The sequence below is a fragment of the Myotis brandtii genome, unplaced genomic scaffold (genome assembly GCF_000412655.1).
Source record: "Myotis brandtii unplaced genomic scaffold, ASM41265v1 scaffold1102, whole genome shotgun sequence".
NCBI lineage: Eukaryota > Metazoa > Chordata > Mammalia > Chiroptera > Vespertilionidae > Myotis > Myotis brandtii.
The window spans coordinates 1,152,987-1,176,736 of NW_005353757.1; the positions used below are offsets into that span (position 1 = coordinate 1,152,987).

At 39.7% G+C, this 23,750-nt stretch overlaps 1 protein-coding gene across 3 annotated transcripts in view; it reads left to right on the top strand.

Annotated features, from left to right (window-relative positions):
• The window catches only part of OPRK1 (opioid receptor, kappa 1), a 19,190-nt gene extending 3,562 nt beyond the window's left edge, over positions 1 to 15,628 (top strand). For all 3 annotated transcript variants that reach the window (XM_005857315.2, XM_005857316.2, XM_005857314.2), the window contains exons 3-4: positions 10,429 to 10,781; positions 13,400 to 15,628. In XM_005857315.2, the coding sequence (XP_005857377.1) occupies positions 10,429 to 10,781; positions 13,400 to 13,932 (886 nt within the window). In that variant the 3' untranslated portion in view covers positions 13,933 to 15,628. The remainder of the gene's footprint in view (positions 1 to 10,428; positions 10,782 to 13,399) is intronic.
• The last annotated feature ends 8,122 nt before the right edge of the window (positions 15,629 to 23,750 follow it).

Here is a 23,750-nt window from a genome sequence, read left to right on the forward strand (position 1 = left end):
GGACTAAATTTGTTAGAAGGGGATACATTTAGCTACAAATACAAAAGCAGTTAGATAGTTCACATAAAAACATCTTCCATCCTTCCACCTCATTCTCAATTAGTTGGTGATTATGTTGGATAATAAATGAAAAGTGAAGAATTATACTATTATCCTGGAATGCCAGCCTATTGAAATGATAGTGCTCATAAATCTATAGCTAGGAGAATTATAGAGTACTTAGAATTTGTTCAGAATGATACATAGTCAAAGAACTGAAAAATAAAACCTCAGAAGAAAAATTGGGGGACTTGGATTTCATTGGCTCAGGTGAAGAAAGGAGTGAAGATCGGAGAGGGTGGCCTCAAGAGGGTCCTGGGATGCTCATCAGAACTGAGCATGGATTCAAATCGATGTTGAGGGCTGAGCAATATTGCTTGGAAAGATGAAGGCTCACTTTTGAGAAGAACACGATTTTAATATACATGCAAAGGGGTCCTGGTGGAGTTCAGTCAACTAGGAACTCATCCTGGAGATGGAATTTGGGTGCTTGGATGGCAGTGCAGGTGCCAGTCTGACGGCCAGCTGAGACCTGAGGAGAAAGTTAGGGTTGTGGAACAAGCATTGATTGTTTGTGAGCCTGCCTTACAAATTAAAGTTTCAATTGTTTTCATCATTTAATGTGTACCATCTTTCATGATTCCCTAACATGAGGGCACATTAACCTTTCACTATGAAAACCTTAAATTTTGTGCCTTTCAGCAAACCCTTCCCTCCAGGCTTTGGGGTTTGTGGCCTTGGGGAGGGAAGTTCTTCTTTAGCTTTTGATCCACATCCTTGGGTCCTACCAACACTGTGTGCCTGTGGTGTGACACTCGTGTTCTCTTCACCTGCAACCCAGCGCACACTCCAGACCTTGCCAGGTAGCCCCACCTCTAACATATTAAACATCCATTCTCCCACTCTCATTACAACTTCCCATGCAGACAGCTGTCTCCTCCCTTAGCAAAACATGATTAAAATTGAATGAACACTTACTATAAGCCAGGCTGGTAAAGATACCTACTTCGCTTGAATTATTTTATTTAATCTTCGCAGCCATAGGTATATTATCATGACCACTTAACAGATGTTGAAAGTAAGGCAAAGAAAGATTAAATAAACTGACTAACGCCACAACTTGCTAACTGTGGGACTAGAATGATCCCAGCAGCTTGACCCCAGATCCTGTGCTGTGATCCATTCTGCTATTCATTTTCCTCTATACCACTTCTACAGACATTGGGATACCTTCTTACCTGGCACGCCTTCATTTTCTCCCAGACTATTTCTTCTTTTCTTACCTAGCCTAGACCCCAGGAGCCATAGCTTCAGCCTCTTTGATAATATACTCAACTACCATGATTTCCTGCCCTTTTGCCACTCTATCCCATCAAACCTTAATTCTGGTTCAAGCCAGTAACCTATCTTCCTTGTTCCTATACCCAGCTAGTTTAATGCTGCAGAATAAAATCAATTTTATCTTTGTCGGAGCAACACCACTTGCTTCAAGTGTATCCGACTAGAATTCTGCCTAGTTTCCTGTGTCTCCTATTTTCCAGAAGGATCCCATTCCTTTTACTATTTCCCACATTAAAAACTTAATTTCCCCATGGGGCCCTGTGCTCCGGCTCCTCCTGACTCCTAAAAACCTAATTTAAATGGTACTAATCCTCAAGCCCTCTATCTGACCATATCATCCACCTGCTAGGAACACTCCTTCTCTTACCTACATGTACTGGCAGCCACCCTCCCCTCATTCCCTTTCATCTCAAAGAGTTCCCTTCCTTCTATCCAAGGCAAATCCCTGCTCCTGTGTTTTGAACTTTCACAGCCATAGGTTTCTTTGCCATATCAGTTATCTCCTTTCTACTCTATCCATAATCTCTCCCCTTCTACTGCTTTTGTCCTGTAAGCACCTGGACATACTCAAGTATTTCTCATCTTAGAAATAATCAACATCCATAAAGCTTCCATTTTTCTGAGTTCCCTTAGCTAATGTCTTTTCATCCTCTTGTTTGTCATAGGTCAGCTTCTTGGAGGAATAATCCCTCCTCTTCATTTCCTTGTCTTCCGCCTATTCCTCAGCTCAGCGCCCTTAGGTTCTTTTCCTGGCGGTTCTTCACCAAAGTTACGGCGCTCACATTCCAGATGCTCACGTGTGAGGCTGGTTATCACTTGTTTTCCATGGACACTTGGCGGGCTTGACCAATCTTACATTCCTCACTTTCCACACCAGCATCCTGTTCTTGACTTCCTTCCACGTCCTTTAAGGTTCTCTTTAGTCTCCATCACAGACTCCTCTTCCTTTTACGTTTCTTAAATAGTCACATTTTCCAGAGCCTTCTTAGCTCTCTTTGGTTCTCATTTGACATACTCTCTGTATTAGTCAGGTTTCCACTAGCGAAGCAGAACCAGTAGGGGATGTACATATGAAGAGATTTATTGCAAGGAATTGACATGTCATTGTGGGGCTGGCTAGGCAAGTCTGGAACCCATCGGGCGGGCATCAGGGAAGGCAGGTGCATCCAGGTGGAATTTTGTCTTCCTCAGAGAAGCCTCAGCTCTGCTCTTAAGGCCTTTCAATTGTTTGGATGAGGCCCACCAGATTACCTAGGATAATGTCCCTTGTTTAAAGTCAACTGATTATGGACTTTAACCACATCTACAAAACACCTTTACAGCAACACCTAGGTGAGTGCTTGACTGAATATTGGGGAGTGTAGCCTGGCCAAGATGGCACATCAAATTGATCATCCCACTCTCAATGGTATTATCCATTTCTCTGGCCATAATATTCAGGCAAATTCCAACTAATCCTAAATCCATGAATCTCTCTCCCAGGTGTTAATACCTAGCTGCAGACTCAGTTGGCCTCCTTCCTTCCTGATGGCTCTATGTGATTATCTTGCAGTTACTTCAAGTTTCTAGAGAATCTGCCTGTATTAATTTGCAATGGCTGCTATAACAAAGTACCACAGATTAGGTGGCTTTAACAACAGACATATATTTTTTCATACTCCTGGAGGCTAGAAGTTCAAGATCAAGGGGTTGGCAAGCTTGGTTTCTTCTGAGGCCTCTCTCCTTGGCTTGCAGATGGCTGTTTTCTCCCTGTGTCTTCACATTGTCTTCTGTCTGTGTCCTAATAGTCTCTTCTTATGATGCCAGCCATACCGAATTAGGGCACATCTTAAGACCCCATTTTACCTCATTTTACCTCTATAAAGGCCCTGTCTCCCAAGGCAGTTCCATTCTGAAGACTCAGCATTAGGACTTGAACACATGAATTTGGGTCAAGGGACACAATTCAGCCCTAAACACAATCTGTTCCCTTCCTGTTCTACTTAAGAAAACACTCACCGCAAGCTTCAATATGCATGATAATTATGGATATACACTGAGTGGCCAGATTATTATGACCGGCCAGATTATTATGACCACCCCATCAGTACTTCGTTGGGCCACCTTTTGTATGTTCTTTTTTAATTTAAAGAAAAGCTTTACCTGACTCCGTCTGGGCCTCATGGTTGAACTTGTGCCAATCTGACAACTGTGTGGCTATAACCAAATTGGAGAAGTATGGGAAGAGTGGAGTAACCCAATCAGAGTGTCTGCTATAGTGCCTGACTCTTTTCCTTCCCAGCTGTTTTATTCCTCCACCTCGAAGTGCTCATTGTAATTATTGTAGTTTATGTGCACACCATAAACATGTAGTTTATTCCATATTATCTCAAATGTCAACATAGCTCACCTTAGATAATATTGCCAAACCATGCCTAGAGAGGCGTTAGAGAAAAGGCAGAGGTATGTTGTATAATTAGCCACGTGCCACTCCCTGTTATCTAACATTAGTCTTACCTTAGACTTTGGTTAAAAAAATGTGTCCTACTTTATCCTAAATTCTCTTTTGGATTCAATATTAAATATTTCCTTAAAACAAGAATAGCAAAGATAACTTCAGAAATGATTTACAAAGGGCCTATCTTGCATTTCTCAAAGTAATTTTATCATTTGACAACCTCTAAAAAGAGAGAGTTGATTTTATTGCAAGTGTTTACGTGGATTAGCTAAATGGAATTATTTTCTCCTCTGAGACATGTGATTGCAGATGAAGTCCAAATCTTTGCAGAACTGTTTCAGAGATAAGAGATTAAACACACACACCCTCCCCCTAAGAAAAAAGATAAAAAGGCAAAAAATAACTTGGTGATCAGTATAGAGCTCCTAAACTCTAACAGACTCCAGGCAAAATTGTAGTCTCCATGGTTACTTCTTGATTATGTTGACTTTATAAGATGACAGTTTTTCCTGGTGCCTATCTTCTCATTAGTTCCAGAGGAACTTCTCTCTCCTTGGGGATGATAGCGCCTCTCCATTAATCATTCAAGGGAGAACAGTATCTTTATGTGAACTATGCAGTTCTCACCTCCTTTTCTCTATATTAATTTGTGGATACACTCAATTGTCATCCCTGGTGGCTCTGTGCTCAGCTAAAAACCTAACGTTGTATGGCTGCAAGACAGGTTTAGACCTGTATTAACAAAAAATGGTTTCAGAATAACGTTTATTTATTCCTCAACAGAAAATTAACCAATGATTTTTTTGTTTGTTTCTTTCTTTGGAGGGGGTGCTGGCTTATGACTTAGATAAGGAAACCTTATGCAAGAAGAATAAATTTTAGGAGTGGGGATAATATTGTAAAATGCTTGCTGATCAAGCCAGTCAGACTTTACATAAAAGATAAGAAAACAGAAAACATGTGAGGAATTGAGAGATTCCAAAGGAAATTGGCCTACAGGTGAGCAAGGAAGCCATCAGATTAAGAATGTCTAGATTTATGAGCATTTAGAGATCTGCTATAACAACAGGAACAATTTTCTGAGCTCCTGTTGAGCTCATTAACTCATTATTAACTCGTTTAACTGCACAACAAAACTCAAAACTCTGTGCTTTACGATGTTGCTTTTCACCTCGTAAATGGCTCACTTCCTCTGGACAAAAGAGGGAGCAGGAGGGTAACTGTATCTCCTCTGTGCCAGCACCCTTTAGCCTACTTTAGTTAGGTCAGTTTTCAGTACAAAAATGGAAAAATAATTTAGCCCAGCCAGCGTGGCTCATTGGTTGAGTGTCGACCTATGAACCAGGAGGTCACAGTTTGATTCCAGTCAGGCCATATGCTTGGTTGTGGGCTTGATCCCCAGTGTGGGGCCTGTAGGAGGTAGCCGATGAATGAATCTCTCTCATTAATGATGTTTCTATCTCTCTCTTCCTCTCCTTTCCTCTCTGATATCAATAAAAATATATATTTTTTAAAAAAGATAGCTGTACACTAGGAAACTTCAGTCATTTGAGATTTGTAGTTTTCCACTAGGTGTTCTTGGCCATTATAAATACGCTTCGCACACAGTTGCATGTACTCGAACATTGTTCTGGCAGTCAGGGCCCTGATTACAGACAGGAGGAGGAGTTACTGGGGTGCTAACTATTCCAGGGAAATCATTACTTTGACATTCCCCTGTTCTCCTTTCCCTGCCACCACCCTGCAGGGGTGTGCGGTGATGCAAGTCCACCATTCTGGCTACCTGCCTGGTGACTGCGGTCTCCACAGTCATGGGACTCAGGGACACACTCCACTTCTCAGTTCTCTTTATAGTGTTTGCTTTTTGCATTGGGAGAATAATTCTGGAGAACTGAAGGGGCCTGATGCCTATGGGAATATGACTCCTTTAGAATACTACAGATCGGAGCAATTTCAAAGCCAGATCATTGGAGAAACAACAACTGCATTTCCCTTTTTCTTCTAAAATTAATAAGCTACTTCCCTTTAGGAAAGGACCATGATTTCAATAGTAAGTAGTCCGAAAGGACAGATTAATTTCATCAAGATAAACTGAAGATATGGACAGGATTTAATGAAGCAAACTCATTATGTTTTCAAATTAATTCTTCTGAGAATTCACATCAGTATACCTATCATTATTTTTTTAATCATTTTAAACATAAAATGTAGAAGCCTATGTGTCTGGAAAACACACACAGAAAAATGAGTAAGTCATATTGTTAGCAATGCAGAGAAGAGTACCAAAACTTGTCTCTCACTAAGCCAGTCTTCCACTGTTGGCTGAAAGGCCTGCCTTTCTCAGGGGCTGCAGAATTTTCCTGCTGCTAAGTTTGGTGTTTGGGGGTCTTCAGATTCCTAATGCAGCCCTAATATTATAAGTTAAAGGCCGGCTTGTAGGTGTTTGTTGTTTTCATTATGTTGGAGCTGTAGTTAGATGGCTACTCAGAAGTCTCAGATTTTAATTCCCCACTGTCTCACGAATTTGTGGTTTCAGGCAATTCACTTACTTTCTCTTTATTCAGTTCCCGCACCTGAAAAATGGGTAGTGCCTTTGATAAAACTCAAACACCATAAAGTACATGGCAGCATTTGTCCATCAAGGGGCAGCATGCTAATGTTTTACATCAGTGTTAACTTCTGGACTATGCCCTCTTACCTCATGTCACATGTTGTCTATCCTCATGACACATATGTGACCACACTAATCAGAATGTTTTTCAATCTTTAGCTGATGGAGGTGGCATTATTCTCAGAATCACATTATTTCTCTGATGAAATTCCTGATTTCTTAAGAAGCTTTGGAATGACAGTCCTGAATTCCTTTACTTATTAGACATGGAGTCTGAAAACCAATGAAAATTATCTCCAGAAAAAAATGCAGGCATTGGTATCTTATGGGATTGTGATACTGGTTATTTGGACAGTTGTAGATAACTAATAATGACAGTAGCAATGATAACAGCAGCAGGAGCAGCAATATGACAATGAGGGTTGGCATTCACTGAGCAACTATCAAGTACCAGGTCCCGTGCTAAGTAATTGGTGCTTAGCCATCAAGATTGTGGACTTATCATGCTGTCATAAAGCTAAAAAGGAGCTTCTGATTAATGAATCAGGATTTAAATTAAAAAACAAAACACTTGGACGATACACCTCAATAGCAAGACATTCTAATAATCTAGGAATGACCTTCCCCCTGCATGTTGTCTGAGAACAGCAGGTGCAAGGAAAGAGCCAGAAACCCTGAGACCACTGTGTCAGAACATGGCCCCCACGGGTGCCTTGTTTCTTGGGTTGCTAGTGTCACACTTTCCCGGAAATGTGTCCTGGTGACATTGGTTCCCGATACCTCAGCAGATAACTTGGTTCCCTTTGCCATCACACAAGCATGTATGGTTGCCAATCTAAGAGCCATGCCTTGATTCTCTGTAAAGAGCACTACGCTGGGAAGGTCTTGAGTTAAGGTATCATGGGGAGCATTTGTAACTCCTGGAGACACCCTCCGCCATGTTGCCTCACTGCTGGCTCTCAGTTCCTAAGTTGACCCCTCTTTTGGGCCTGCTCTCCCGCCTCTGCTGGTACACCATACTGTTGTTTTCAGGTTTGTAACTTTGTCAGGTTTAGTGAGGACAGCCCACGGACTTTGCTCTTTTAGTGCCATATGCTCCTGTGGTGTGTGTGCTAAAAAGTGCCACCACTCGCTGCCAGCCCACCCCCAGCCTCTCCACATAAGCCCCAAATGCCCACCCAGATGATGCCATTTTACTTGAAATACTTGTGAATTTTAGTAAAGCAGTGTGGATGACATGGAAAATAATTTTGTGTATCCTCTCAGAGTAAGAAAGCTTACTTGTTTTTTCCACCAGTGGACATACAGTGACCAGAGGACTAACTACTGTTTCATTGTGGTTAAATACAAACAATACCCAACAGCTCAACCAGACTGTTGTTGAGGGTGAGGGTTTTGTCTTATGGATCCAGGCCAGTGTAGGATGTAAGACTGTCAATAAATATTTGTTGAACTCTTTGCTTATTTATTACTTTCATTATACCCGTTTAGTTCTCCCTTTGTGGTGCTGCAGGGCTATAAGCATCTGTCTTTCAGGAATGTGGGAGAGAGGCCTTGCTCTCCTGCCCCTTCCAGATCCTCCCACTGAGCCTCTGCCTCTGCTGACACTAGACAAATTACTTACCCGAGTCTAACCTTCTTCACCTCTATTGGGGGAAAAGACATAAATCTTCAGGGTCAACTTGAAGGGCAGTTGTTGTGAGAATCAAATAGGATACATGGAAGTCAACATATTGAGTTTGGTGCTGGGGAGAGGTAAGAATGCGGGAGCTGGGATCAAACCCCTGGGTGTGAATTCCTGCCATGCCACTTATCATTATATTACTTTGAGAAATTTACAGAATAGGGAATTTTACAGAGGCTTCCACCACATAAGAGAGGAAAGAGGAGTTGGGGAACATGAAATAAATTAGACATATTCTCCAGACCAGGTGCATGCTACTAATTATTGCAGGAACTTTATGAAACAGGCATTCTATTTCCCATTTTATAGTTGTGAAACCGCAGCTCAGGGTTCTTAGTGACCTCTCCGAAGTCTGTCAGTTGGGAGGAAACATGACTAGATCACAGGTCTGCCTAAGCGTGTAAGGCAGAGATCAGTTTAACTTTATAGAGAAAGAAGAGAATATCAGGGAAACAATGTGAGAGTAGAAGTCAAAGATATTTCCTGCTCAAATGTTGGCTAGCATTAGGGATTTGGAGGGAGAAAGTTGAAAAAGTAAGAGGTAAGCTTGTAAGATGCATTTTTTTAAAGCATAAAACCATGTTTTAAAGAAGACAATGTCTGGACAGATAGCCTTTCAGTGCACTCATTAGAAATATTTGGCTCTGGCTCAGTAAATGTACTTGCTTAGTTATCTACGCCTTTATAAAACCTATGCCCTGAGCATTGGCCTTGCACATTGAATCACTTTCTAAAGCTTATGGGACATTTAAAAATGTTTGAGTAAAAACTGTAAGACAAAAGCATATTTTTAAATAAACTCCCCACTCTCCAGATGAATGCACTGCTTAGCCAACAGAGCATCAAAATGGAAAACAAAAGATATTAACTGTAGTACCAGTCCTTATGATGCTTTTATTCAAGCACAAACAAATATGTTTCTTAAGAATGGAAGAGAGGAAGGGAAGATTGGGAGTGGGGAAAGGGTAAGGGGTGGAATTAGGAGACTGTGAGTGAAATGTGATACTCCGTGTCAGATATTTTGAATGAGGCCATCCACTGCCTTTATCTCTTGTATTGCCATTTTGGTTTTATTAACCTTATTTCACAGGAACCGAAACTCAGAAAAGTCTTATAATGAGTTCAGACTCGGGACTATTTGACTACACATTAGACCACATTGTTTCCAAGGGGAGTCAAGGCTGTTCTATCATTTCATGGTAAAAGAAATTTCTCATGTGGCAAATTTATGTCTTGAATGACACCAACACAGTGATCAATGAATACCATTGATATTGATTTTATAGCCAAAGCAGAAATGGTTTTCCATAAGATAGCTCCCTTTAAATGACCTTTAATAAAAGTCATGACCATAACCTTGAGAAAGCCTGGCTCCTTGAAGGCTCAGTGGGGATGGCTGAATTAATTGTGATAAAGTCTACAAATCTGAAGTGTGTAGAAAGTAATAACTTAGGGATTTTCCAAACATATGTTGGCATTTGGCCTCTGAAAGCCTGCTGATATAGTTTGGAACATTTCATGCCCTATAGATCCCTGAGGAATCACTGTAAGTGAGAGAATTTTCTTAATTTGGTTTTAGTTGAAAATGGAATTGTTCTAAACTTCATGTTGTAATGAAAAGAATAATTTGGGCTTAAAGGCAATCTTTCTGACCTACTTTTAAATTACTCTTCCCACATTTGGAAGATGAAACAAATTATGTGCTTGAAAACTCACTCAAGATGGGAGTAAAGCAAAACAGAATTCTTTCTAACCAGCTGTACCAGATTACATTTAGTGCTGTGACATGTATAAGGGAAGGACTCAGCCTGCTGTGTTTACAGAATGCATTGAAAATGAAAAACCAGTGCACAGTGGCAAATTAAAAACCAACAAACTTAGTTGTATTTTAGCCAGTGAATTTGAAAAGACCTGTATTATATGCAAGTCTGTTGAGAAGCTCTGTACTAACTAGTATATTCATCTATTTATCTATGCTGTTTTCTTTACCTGTTAATTTTTTATTTAAATGAATTTTTGCACAAAGTAGTAGAATAAAAGCGAAAGTCAGAGATTTGGGGCCATTTTTATATTACTCCTAAAGTCTAGAATAGTTCTTTTACTGATTTTTTAAAAAATCTTTATTGTTCAGATTACATTTGTTTTATTACTCCTAAAATCTAGAATAGTTCTTTTACTGATTTTAAATACTCAATACATATCTGAAGAATAAAGGAATGAAAGCAAATTCAATAACCCACAGGCTTTCACAAACATTTTTACCTCAGGGATTTGACATAAAGATGGAAGGAAATTATCTCACTTCTTGTCTTTTAGATACACTAAGATGAAGACGGCGACCAACATTTATATATTTAACCTGGCTTTGGCTGATGCTTTAGTGACTACCACCATGCCCTTCCAGAGCACGGTTTATCTGATGAATTCCTGGCCCTTTGGGGATGTGCTGTGCAAGATAGTCATTTCCATTGACTACTACAACATGTTTACCAGCATTTTCACCTTGACCATGATGAGTGTGGACCGATACATTGCTGTGTGCCACCCTGTCAAGGCGCTGGACTTTCGCACACCCTTGAATGCGAAGATCATCAATATCTGTATTTGGCTCCTGTCTTCATCTGTTGGCATATCCGCGATTGTCCTTGGAGGAACCAAAGTCAGGGAAGGTAAGGGCAGGCATTTTCATTTAATTTTTTAAATGTACTTCTAATGAAACAAAATCTTAATTTGGGAGTGATTAGAACACACATCTAGTGGAAAAGGCAAAAGACAATGGAAATATAATGCCTAAATCCATGCAAGATGAGAAATAAGAAAATTTTGTGTCCCTTTCCATATTTAAACACAAGCTGAGATAGTGACATTACCTGAACACAGAGCCCAACCTGTCTCCCATTTCGGAAGTGCTATCAGAATCTGGAGAAATGGGGCTGAAGGTAAGGAACAATAGGCATATGGGTTTATGAAATACAATTCCACTGTATCCTGGCTATTTTGAGATACTTCCTTGCTCCTCTTCTTTCTCCCTAAAAAGGGACCCATGCATCGTCCCATACACCAAAAGGTGGCAGGTTCAATTCCTGATCAGGCACATACCTAGGCTGGGGGTTCAATCCCCAGTCAGGGTGTGTACGGGGGCAACTGATGGATGTTTCTCTCCCTCTCCCTCTCCCTCTCCCTCTCCTTCTCTTTCTAAAAAGACAAATCAATGAAAACATATCCTTGGTTGAGGGTAAAAACAAAACTCTATGGAATATTATGCAGCTATAAAAAAGAAGGATCTCTTACCCTTTGAGACAGCATGGAGGGACATGGAGAGCATTGTGCTAAGCAAAATAAGCCATTCAGAGACAGTGAAGTATCACATGATCTCACTTATATGTGGGATCTAATCAACCAATGAACAAAATAGATCCAGAAGCATGGAAGCATGGCACAAACTGACAGATCTCAGAGGGAAGGGGGCAGAGATTAAGCAAGGAACTTATATGCATATGGACACAGACAATAGTGTGGTGAAGACCTGAGGTGGAGTGGGAACTGGGTGGAGGAGGTCAATGGTGGAAATATGGGAGACATCTGTAATGCTCTCTTCAATAAAGATAAAAAAAAATAAAAAATAGCACTTTATTATGTTGTGATTGACATGTAAATAGCTGTGCATATTTAATGTATACATCTCAATAAGTTTTGGGATAACTACATACCTATGGAACCATGACCCCATCAAGAGCATAAACACATCTGTCACCTTTCAAAATTTCCTCCTGCCCTCTTTACTATTACTTTTGTATTCATGTTAAGAACATTTAACATAAGATCTACCCCTCTTAGCAAATTTTAAGTCTACAGTACAGTATTTTTAGCTGTTGGGCCTATGACGCAGAGTAAATGTCCAGAGCCTATTTACTTGCATAACTGAAAGTTTGTACCCTTGACCATCATCTCACCCCCCACAAGCCCCTAGAAACCACTGTTCTACTCTCTGCCTCTATGAGTTTGACTATTTTATATTCCACATATAAGTTAGATCATATAGTATTTGTCTTTTTGTATCTCACTTATTTTACTTAGCATAATGTGTACCAGGTGTCCACCCATGTTGTTGCAAATTGCAGGATTTTCTTTCTTTCTAAGGCTGAATAATATTTCATTTGATATTTTATTTATATATATATATATATCACATCTTTTATTCATTCTTCCATGAATGGATATTATGGATATTTAGGTTGCTTCCATATCTTAGCTGAGGCCAACCACAAGGAAAAGACAATGTTAGAATACACAAAAGTTAAGCAGAAAAAACAAAAAAATCAAAAATGTTCCCTACCTTCAAGGAAGCTATATTCAACAGACAAGTCAAACCCATCTTAGTGATGTCTAAGAAAAATAATCCTGAGTATTTTAGCCTACACCCAAACCATATACAAATTTGGTTTCCCAATCAATATTGCAAAACAAATATTTTGAGATGCTTCTTTTCAAAATAGTACTTTATTTTTTTCAGTTTACTTTCAATATTATTTTGTATTGGTTTCAAGTATGGTGGTTAGACAATCATATCAGGGTAAAATATTTTTTAAACTCAGGTTTTTGCAATGTGCCACCCATCAAAAGTTGCTTAATAACTATTTTTTCTATGATAATAGTGATTTTTTAAAAATTATTTTAACTCTTCTTAGTCCTACAAATATTATAGCAAACATTAAAAGATATTTTTGTTCATTTTTTATAGTAACTATTTTGGACAATGATTTTTGTAGAGACTCAAAAATTACAAGTTATTCTAGGAGATTTTATTACTGAGAGGCTTGATCTGATACTTAATTGATTATATTTTTTGTATTTTAAAGTATATGTAATTGAAATTATAAAAAGATGCATTGTATTTTATTGAGGGATATTTGATTAAGAGCACATTCAAATGTTTTAGAAAACATTACTAATAGAACTGTTTCTTCATTTAAACATACTCGTGGTATTTTTGAAGCAGAGTTTTCCAACATCCGAAGAAAATATGTGTGTGTGTGTGTGTGTATGTATGTGTATATATATATGCGTTTATATATTATTTGGAGAATTAACATATATATATTAATCCTCACCTGAGGGTATTTTTCCACTGATTTTTAGGAAGAGTGGAAGGGAGTGGGAGAGAGAAACATCCATATGATAGAGACACATTGATTGGTATGAGCCCAGACCAGGGCGGGGATCCAGCCTGCAACCAAGATATGGGTAGTAATACTTTCCTTTTTGTATTGTGGTATTGTTTTTGCAGACTTGGATGTCATCGAGTGCTCCTTGCAGTTCCCGGATGACGATTACTCGTGGTGGGACCTCTTCATGAAAATCTGCGTCTTCGTCTTTGCCTTTGTGATCCCCGTCATCATCATCATCATCTGCTACACCCTGATGATCCTGCGCTTAAAGAGCGTCCGACTCCTCTCCGGCTCCCGAGAGAAAGATCGCAACCTCCGGCGAATCACCAGGCTGGTCCTGGTGGTGGTGGCCGTCTTCATCATCTGCTGGACCCCCATTCACATCTTCATTCTGGTGGAGGCGCTGGGGAGCACCTCTCACAGCACTGCTGCCCTCTCCAGCTATTACTTCTGCATCGCCTTGGGTTACACCAACAGCAGCCTGAACCCCATCCTCTATGCCTTCCTCGACGAAAATTTCAAGCGGTGTTTTAGGGACTTCTGCTTTCCAATTAAGATGAGGATGGAGCGGCAGAGCACTAGCAGGGTCAGAAATACGGTTCAGGATCCTGCTTACGTGAGGGATGTTGATGGGATAAATAAACCAGTATGACTAGTCGTGGAGATGTCTTCTTATAGTTCTCCGGGAAGAGAAGAGTTCAATGAGCTAGGTTTAACTCAGATTACTACTGCAGTCTGAGGCGGAAAAGTAGAATTTCTTACAAACTTTTAGAAGTCTCACGGTCTGAAGTCATACATGAGACTGTAGTAGTGACCCAGGTCAATGGGAGCATCAAGGTTGTAGGAATTGAGCGAGCAAATACAACCCCTCAGAAGGGTAGGGAAGCAAGGCTGGTTTCCAGTTCCTCTGATGAACAAGAAACAAGCCTTTTTCTTCTGGTTGCCTAGATTTACTTCAGGACTCAGCTGTCGCAAGCCTCCTATGCAATGTGGTTCAAAAGCTCTGTATAGAAAACAAAGCAAAACAAAATGTTGGTTTCAGAGCCCAGTGGGCATCCAATCCCGATGCTTAACATTGACAGTAACAACGACAACCATTTCCAGGGGCCATGCCCAACTCACTTTATGCTACATGGAGCCACATCGTGTGGTGAGGATTCTACCTTAAGTTTGACTTGGACTCCTACCTGAAAAGTCTGATGTTCATATAGAATAGAAAATTATCTTGATATTTAAACATACAAAAGATGGGTTGCAATATAGTTTAATTCCCCCAAAGAACTATATTTATAGCATGCTATTCAGATAAATAATCTCATGATAAGGTGTGTCCTGATGCTAAGAAACATAAATTGGTTTAAATATCACCAAAAGTATATACTAGTACAGTTCCATCTGTAAATAATAGTATATGTGTAAACAAGGAATGGGTTTGCCATAAAGCCAGGCAGTTTCTTGAGAGCGTGTTAATAATTTCCCCGAGTTATTTAGAGTGATGCTGAGACATTTTGCTGCAACATCAGCTTCTCTCTGAGAATCAGTCAATGGCGCATCTCTTTGTGACTCCCCGAGCACCAATTGGTCCTTTATAGTGTCCATAGCGCCACAGAATATTTAACTCACTCCCAGGTTGTAGCCTTTGCCGAATCTAGTTTATATGCAACATCTCTTTATGAATATATTCCTATTACCATATTGTCTGTGTTCGTGAAGGGAAGGCATTTTGCTCGTGTAAATCTCAAATTATTCTTCCGTGGCTTTCGGTGGAAAGTAGAATTGGTCCTAACTGTGAGCTGAATGAGGACATGATGTCACTCGTGGTGCTCGGACACCCATTGCACTGGGTTCTGTGAAGAGCACACCCGAGAGGATAATGTCATGAGCATCACATTTAGGGTAATTTTGCTAAAACTTTCAGATGACATATAAATTTCCCCTCCCTTTTCCTGAAAATTATGGTTTCAGAAGTAATGGCTTTTTCTGTCATTTGCCTGGGCAGAAAAGGGGGTAATTTAAAAATAACACTCATCTTTTCTTTAGCCTATATGTTATGTTATTAGGACAGAACCCTTTGAAATTTAATTGGAAAATCAAAGGCATAGACCTATAGAACTATACACATCACTACTTCTGTAAGTTCTGTTCACTGTGTGTGCTCTCTCTTGTGTATATATTCTTTTTAGATTGAAGGTTTTATATGTGGCTTCAGAGTTTTAATATGATGATGTTTGTCAATTCGTTAGTCAATTCCAGATTTTCATGGCACCTAATCCATGGCAGCAAGGTGAGGTTTTTCATGATAAAAATATAGAGCTTTGCCTGGCTGGAATGGCTCAGTGGTTGAGCATTGACCTGTGAACCGGGAGGTCATGGTTCTATTCCCAGTCAGGGCACATGCCCGGTTGTGGGCTCAATCCCCAGTGTGGGGTGTGCAGGAGGCAGTTGATCAATGAATGACTCTCTCATCATTGATGTTTCTCTCTCTCTTTCTCTCTCTCTCTCTCTCTCTCTCTCTCTCTCTCTCTCTCCCCCCCTTCCTCTCTGAAATCAATAAAAATAAAAAACAACAACATAGAGCTCTTTTGATCATTTCTTAAATTGTATTGATTTTTCTTAGGTGTTCTTATAGTCTTATAAATAAAAGTAGATAGAAATGGGTTAAATATTGGTTGACATTCACCCATGGTTAAAAATCTTGGATATCATACAGGAAGGAGATCTGTATAGCAAATAATTTCAGAAATAAACCCTACTGACGTGGGAAATATAGAAACCTCTTTACAACGGTAAAACCCAAAACTCTAACGGAGATAAAATCACGGAACAAACTTACAGTAATGTGTTCTCTTTAACTTAACACCACACATGCCTTCATAGCACCAGTTGCCATCATTAGAGCCTGAGCTTCAGCCTGGGTATCCTCCATCTCTTATATCTAAGTTTGCAGGCCAAGGAGAGGGAAGTAGCTCTAGGTGACCCTGAGGGGTGTTAGACGCTTCTCCATTATTGTTAACACCAATCTCCCAAAAATGAAAGAGGAGGGAGGGTGGCGATGTCATTTAAGGGCACTGCATTAAAGAATGATAAAGTGAATCATGTATGTGAGGAAAAATACCACTTACACAAACGTGTTTCTCCTTGAAAGTGTGTATGTGCACAAGACTGTGTGCATGCATGAATGGGTGAAAGTGTGTGTACATGTCTGTGTGTGTGTGTGTACTGTCGTGAAGCAGTGGTTGTATTGCGATTCCTTCATCATTCCATACATGGTTGTCCAAGCCCAGCTGTGTCCCATCTCTTTGTGCTCCTGTTCTCCCATGGCAGCAAGGAGGGCACTGCCCCCTGTGTCTTTGAGACTAGAGCTGCATGTATTCTCGAGTTAACGCTCTATCTTCCAACCTGGGTAACGACTTCTGTGAGACAGAATCTAGTGAGGGGTCAGAAAACATTCAGGGAAATGAAACGGATATGCAAGAGGCGAGCAGGTGAAAAAACCCATAATCCTAACTGGGAGGAGAGTATTTGTGTCTCAGACTACTCTTAGAAACCTAGGAGCAGCCCCATGCGGAGAGTTTAAGTAAAAACTTCAGGCTTTATACTAAAAAAGGAAGCATAGTTTGGAAAATAGTTTTGAGAAAACAATGAGAACTATTCACATAAATTTTAAGGAAATGGCTCCATTCTATGATGCGTTAGTGAGAAATAAAAGTTCTTAAATTTGTAAACCATTATCAGGCAATTTATGCGTGTTTCTTCTAGTGTTGGGACGTAGTAAGACGAATTACTGAAATAAAAGAAATACGTTGGCTGGCTTTAAATTAGAGCTGTTTCAGGAGAATGCTGTGACAAGTTTGCATGTCCATTCAATAAGATTTTTTTTTCTAAGCAAGAGCCATTTGGAAGATTCAGCATAAATATGGAGCTCTCATACCTAAGGTTATTTTATTCTCTGCAAGAAAAGTATATTCATATATCCTTTACTATGATGTTTATTATTCATATCTTGTTACTTTTAAGATGATAATTATGCATTGTATATATGATTGTGTGCCTTGCAATCAAATAAAAATTGTACTGCTAAAATTCACAGCAGAGGATTTCTGTGCTAAATAATTTATTCTTTAATACCTGAAATGATGCTGCACTTAAGCAAGAATAATGTTAATTGTTACTTTAAACTATATACCATAACTTTAACTTTCCATTCATGACAATTCTGTAGATGATCAATAGAAGGACCAAAACATGCAGGAATCTAAGCAATGATCTAAAATTTTTAAACCTATCAGCTGCTTAGGAAATTTTACCTGTTTTCACAGCAATGCTGCCAAGATCCCAGAAGCAATGTTATATGCTACCTTTCCTATGAAAAACCACGTGTTCACTAGGAAAATATGCAAAATTTAAAATCAAACTGTCCTGCCAATAACAACATAAACTCAACCTTGAAACACAAGCAGCCTTCTGCCCCTACTCTCAGTACAATATAACCACATCACTGCCATGAATGATCTGTTTCTAAGCCTTGTGGAATTTGTATACACAAAGAGCAATTTAAAAACCAATATCCTCCTTGTTTTTAAGATATATGCAACCGTATGTTTATTGCAGCATTATTTACAATAATCAAGATGTGGAAGAAACCCGAGTGCCTATCATCATCGATGGGATAAAGACGAGGTGGAACATGTAAATAATGGAATATTACTCCACCATAAAAATGAATGAACTCTTACCACTTGAGACAACGTGGATGGACCCAGAGGTGATTAAGCTACATTAAATATGTCAGACAGAGAAAGACAAATACCACATGATTCCACTTATATGTGGAATCTAAAGAACAAAATAAACAAAACAGACGCAGGCTCATCGATGCAGAGAAAAAGCTGACATTTGGCCTATGGGAGGGAAGATGGGAGGCTGCATAAAAAAGTTAAACAGATTAGGAAGTACAAATTGGTAATTACAAAACAGTCATGGGGATGTAAAGTACAGCAATATTGTAATAACTGTAGGGTGTCAGGTGAATACTTGAACTATCCGGGGGTCACTTTGCAAATTCTATAATTGTCTAAGCACTATGCTGTACACCTGACAGTAATATAAAATAATACTGAATAGTCACTGTAATTGAAAAATAAGATTAAAAAATTAAAATAAATAAATGTGTTAGGAAGAGAGTGGCCACAGATAGTGTTGTCCCAATTTCCCTATTTCAGTCCCTTTCTGCCCACATTTTAAAAAAAATCTATTGAAATAAAACTTCTGTTTTTAGCCCTAGCTGGTTTTCTCAGTGGTTAGAGCATTGGCCTTTGGACTGAAGTATCTCGGGTTCGATTCCGGTCAAGGGCACGAACGTTGGTTGTAGTCTCGATCCCTGGTCCTGGTTAGGGCATGTGCTGGAGACAATCAATCGATGTGTCTAGATTCACATCAATATTTCTCTCTCTCTCTCTCTCTCTCTCTCTCTCTCTCTCTCTCAATATATGAATGAACAAATGAATGAATTATGGCGAAGTAGGAAATGCATGGTGCTATGGCAGTAGACATATTCTGAATCATTTACTAATTGAATAACCTTAAGTTAGTTATCTTCTTCTCACCTAGAAAGTAAAACTTTCAGGATGATTATAAAGAGATGATGATATAATTTATATTCAAATGATTTATAAACAATCAACCTATATACAACAATGTTATTATTAACCTGATAAATAATGATTTAGAAACCTTTCTGGAAACCAAAATTAAGATTCCCTAGTGCCTTTGTTTTATAGTGAATTAAGAAGTGTGACTAGAGCCAATTATTACCTTTTGGAAACTGTGCTTCACTAAAGCCTGTATGACCTAAGGGAAGAATTAAATTCAGAAACTCTAATCTCACAATATTGAGTTACGTTTGGCAATGTCTGGTTAGATGTGTATACCAGATAACTTGGTAATTGTTAAATCAAAATCCAGAGAGATTGCTTGGGCTAGAATTCAAAGGGTTTTTCTTGAGACCAAGGTTTGCATTGTTGGACACAAAACATTTTCATAATAATGTCTCCATGAGAAAGCAATCTTCTTTTTCCGAGAAAAATCGGGGTTTTTTTTTTTGAGAAATCTTCTGTTTGTTGTTAAAAGCCTAAGCCCACTAAATGTTTAAATGATTATCTGCTGAGAGATTTTTTTCCAAACGGTTTTCCTTTAAATGTGCTTTCATGTATTATAGAGCCCTAGACAAAGATGGTTTTACCCAGAAATTTTTAATGAAGTAAATCACTACAATAAAAAAAAAAAAACCTGTTGGTTTTGGCATTGCCAACAAACCACAGCAATTCTAGGCTTTTGCTGTTCAATTAAACTTCATTTCACCTTAAACTCCATGAAGTCTCACCCCAGCCAGTGTGGCTCAGTGGTTGAGCGTCAACTTATGAACAAGGAAGACCAGGTTCGATTCTTGATCAGGGCACATGCCCAAGTAGCAGGCTCAATCCCTAGTAGAGGGCATGCAAGAGGCAGCCAATAAATGATTCTCTCTCTCATCATTGATGTTTCTATGTCTCTCTCCCTCTCCCTTTGTCTCTGAAATCAATAAAAATATATTTTTAAAAAAACAATCAAAAGCCCTGGCTGGTTTTGCTCAGTGGAGAGAGCATCGGCCTGAGGACTGAAGGGTCCAGGGTTTGATTCTGGTCAAGGGCACATGCCCAGGTTGCAGGCTCGATCCCCAATGTGACATGTGCAGGAGGCAGCAGATTGATGATTCTCTCTCATCATTGATGTTTCTATCTCTCTCTCTCTCTCCCTTCCTCTCTGAAGTCAATAAAAATATTAAAGAAAAAAAAAAACCTTCCATGAAGTCTCAAGCACACTTTACATATAGAAACAGTGGCATACTGAACTCATTAGTGGCAAGGAGCAAATTTAATGTTGTGCATTTATACTTCCAGAAAGGACTTGCTTCGTTTCCATGGCACTCCATGGTCCCAGCTCTCCTACCTCTGCTGGCTTTAGTGGAGTGAAGTCAGCTTGTAAGACCAGAATGCTTCACAGAGACCGGGAGAAAGGGCGTCTCATAAGATTCCTTTGTTGATTTTATTCCATTGTGCCTATTCCTTCAGCCTACTCTGTTTCCCCACTGGAACACAGCGCAGTACTCTGCACCTCTGGCTACCGAACCACCTTTCTTTGATTTCGAAGTCAAAAGAAAGCTATTGTATAAGTTCCTTTCACCTTAAAAATTCGGAGAAGTACATCTTCACTCGCTGCCTGTTTTTTAAAGCACTGTGTCTTTAATTTCACACAGCCTGGCTTCTGCCCCACGATGCCGGTTCTGCACAGCATTTCACAGGCTACAGAACTGAGAGGTGGCCTGTTAACTCCCATGCACCAAAGAGGGAAGTTAAGGCCTGACTGGGGCTTTTCTTCTACACACAGTCGCAGTGTGTTACCTGGCCCTCTGCATGCTCCCATTGGACGGTCCTCCTTCTTCTTAGCTTCTTTACATGCTTACATGCTACTCTTTCTCTCTTCCTTGGTTTCCTCCACACTCCACACTGCTGAGCTCCCACCTCACAAGTCCCAATTTTGTGCTCCCTCACTGCACCCTATCTATGGGCCTTCCTCTCAAGGCTGCTTCTTTGTGTCCCCTAGGATATGCTTTTGTTGATGAGAGAGAGAGAGAGAGAGATGAGAGAATTGATTGATGTGAGAAAAACATCAATCGATTGCCTCCTGTACATGCCCGACTGGGGGATTGAACGTAAAACCTAGCTATGTGCCCTGACAGAGAATTAAACCCAAAATTCTTTGGTGCATGGGACCCACACTCCAGCCAATTGAGTCACCCGGCCAGGGCTCTCAGCTCTTTTTGGATGGATCCCAAAAGTCTGTAGGGGCTCTGATCTAGTTTTTACATTTTAATTTCAAACTCCACTATCTCAAACTTCTCTTCTTCCCAAACACCCTCTCCCAAGAAAACTCCTATTTCTGTCACACTTACCATAATTGCCCCAGTCACTAAGGCTTGAACAGTTCATGGCAGCCTTGACCGGGCTGTTGCTTTTCCACAGCCAATCACCAAGACCTATTAGCCTGCCCTTTATTGTGTGACTTAAAATCTTCTCTTCTTTTCCACCTTCCTGTAGTTCAAGTTCTTCCTGTTTGTTTTCTCATCCTTAGGTTTTTCCTGTTCCTTCCCCTCATTCCCCCCCCCCCCAAAAAAAAAAATTCTACAGCCACTGCCAGGTTAGTCTTCTTCACCAGTTCAGGGTAATAACAACAGTTAACCCTTTTGAGTGGGTCTTTATTGTGAGGTATACATATCTTCAGTTCATCCTAACAAAAACCCTATGAAGTAGATACTATTAGTTTGATTCTCATCTTACAGGTAGAAAATTAAGTATCATAGAGGGCATACAACTGGCCAAGTTTACACAAGCGTAAGTGGCAAAGCCGAGATTCAGAACAGGTCACCTGTCTCTGAAACACATGGGCTTGTCTCCCACACCAGAGTGGCCTGGGCTCTTGGGTCCTGGTGTAGACTTCTAGCTGTGTATAACCTTCTAGACTTCCATTTTGCCCCTCGATCTCACTATGCCTTTCCATTTAGTAGAAGGGGCCCCTGAGTAGTGTGTGCTCTAGTTCCTGGTAACCGTAAGAGCCACAGAGTTCTGAGCCCCACCCCCATGTCTGGGACCCTGTTGACCTGCCTAATTTTTGTTATTTCCATACTCTCTTGACAGGACACACAATGAAGAATGGCCTGTATGCTGTTCAGCTGCTGTTAGATCTCAACCTGGGACCTGCCTGAATGCCTGCTTTTATATCGCAGAGCCTTGGGTATAAACCTGGGGGGATCTTTTAGTATATTCTAATTTGTACTTACAGTAACTCTTCTAAGGAAACTTTAACTCTCCAGTCCCACTCTGCCAGTCTGATTATGGTAACCAGTAAATTATGACATTTGTCCTAATTAAAATCCATACTAAGGCTGACTTCCTGAGCAAGCTAGGTCTGGTCCAGCCCAGAACTGCTTTCATTTCCCTCACCTCTTTCTATTTTCCAGCTTTTTCAAGGGTCTTCCCACATTTTCCCAGCTCTCCCAAGGTAAAGGATGTGCATTGGATCAGGGATTTTCAGGCTTGGCTATGTAACACAATCACCTGAGAAACATTCAACATACAGATGACAAGCCTACGCTGAAGTCCTACTGACTTCAGAACCACCAACTAAGACTTCCTTGAATCCTCAATGCTTATGCATAATAAACAATAATTATTCATGATGGTTTTAGTGTTGTTTTTTTAATGCTTCAATGAACTCATAAATTGCATAGGCGATGTAAGCCACCTGGCCCAATGCCTGACAGATAATGGGTTTTCTGTAAATGCTAATTAGTTCCTCTACTCTTTATTCTAGTCATCACAAGTTTATTGCTTTCATTTGTTTAAATAAACATTTTAAATAGAGTTACATCTTCTACATTTCTTCCTGTTCTGTATAGTTACAGCATCTTTAGTCAAAGTTTTGCTGGCTTACTCTTGACCTAAAATTATCCTTTCAGACTCTTTCATTGATCTTTTGACATTAAACTTATTCATTAGTCTCTAAATTTCTTAAACTTCTATAAAAACTATATATATTCTGCCACCTACTCTTTTTTTCTATTTTTATTCTTGATCTCTGCTTTCTTTATTTTTTTGCTAAAATTTTCTTCCAACTAGTGAAGTAGGCCTTGAAATTTTAGAGCTATTGACTTGATGTGTCTTTACAATGTTTTACTTTATTTAAATTACCTTTGTTGAACATTACTGGAAAACCTTGAAACTTAAATGTTAAATTTTCTGTCTGATTAGAATAGCCTGGATAGCTGGGAAAGGTAGAAGAGAATTTCAAAGCTAAGAGAGATCTTAGATATTATCAGTTCACCTACTTCATTTACACGAGGCAGCTGAGACACAGATAAAGTGCATTACCAAAGGTGATGTTGTTAACTAGTTACTCTTATGGTGGGAGGAAATGGAGGGAGTCTAGCTCAAGTTTAACTGGGGCATATTAAAATTGTACGAGTGTTTTTTCATCTGTCCCTCCCCCTATATTTCGTCTCTTAAAATGACAGAAAAACAGCAAGCAATCAGAGGTTTTGGATTTAATCGTTTCTGTAAAGTCTGATTTCTAGTGTTGGAAAATTCAGGGTCTCTGATTATTCTATGTTGCAGTGACGCGTCCAAAATTGGTACTTCCCAGAGTTGGGAGTTTTAAATGTACCAGTGAGAAAAGGTTTCTCTCCTTCGAGAAGAAAGAAGACCACTCCTCAAAACCCAGGGCTTTTCCTCCTGTCCCATATTTTAAGGATTTTTGTTCATTTTGTTTCTGTTTTCCCAGTGGAGCAAAAAAGACCAAAACCTAACCTGAGTTTCAGGATACAAGGCAGTGGTGGCTGTGAAGGGAGTGATATGGAACAACGGAGTCACTCCTTCT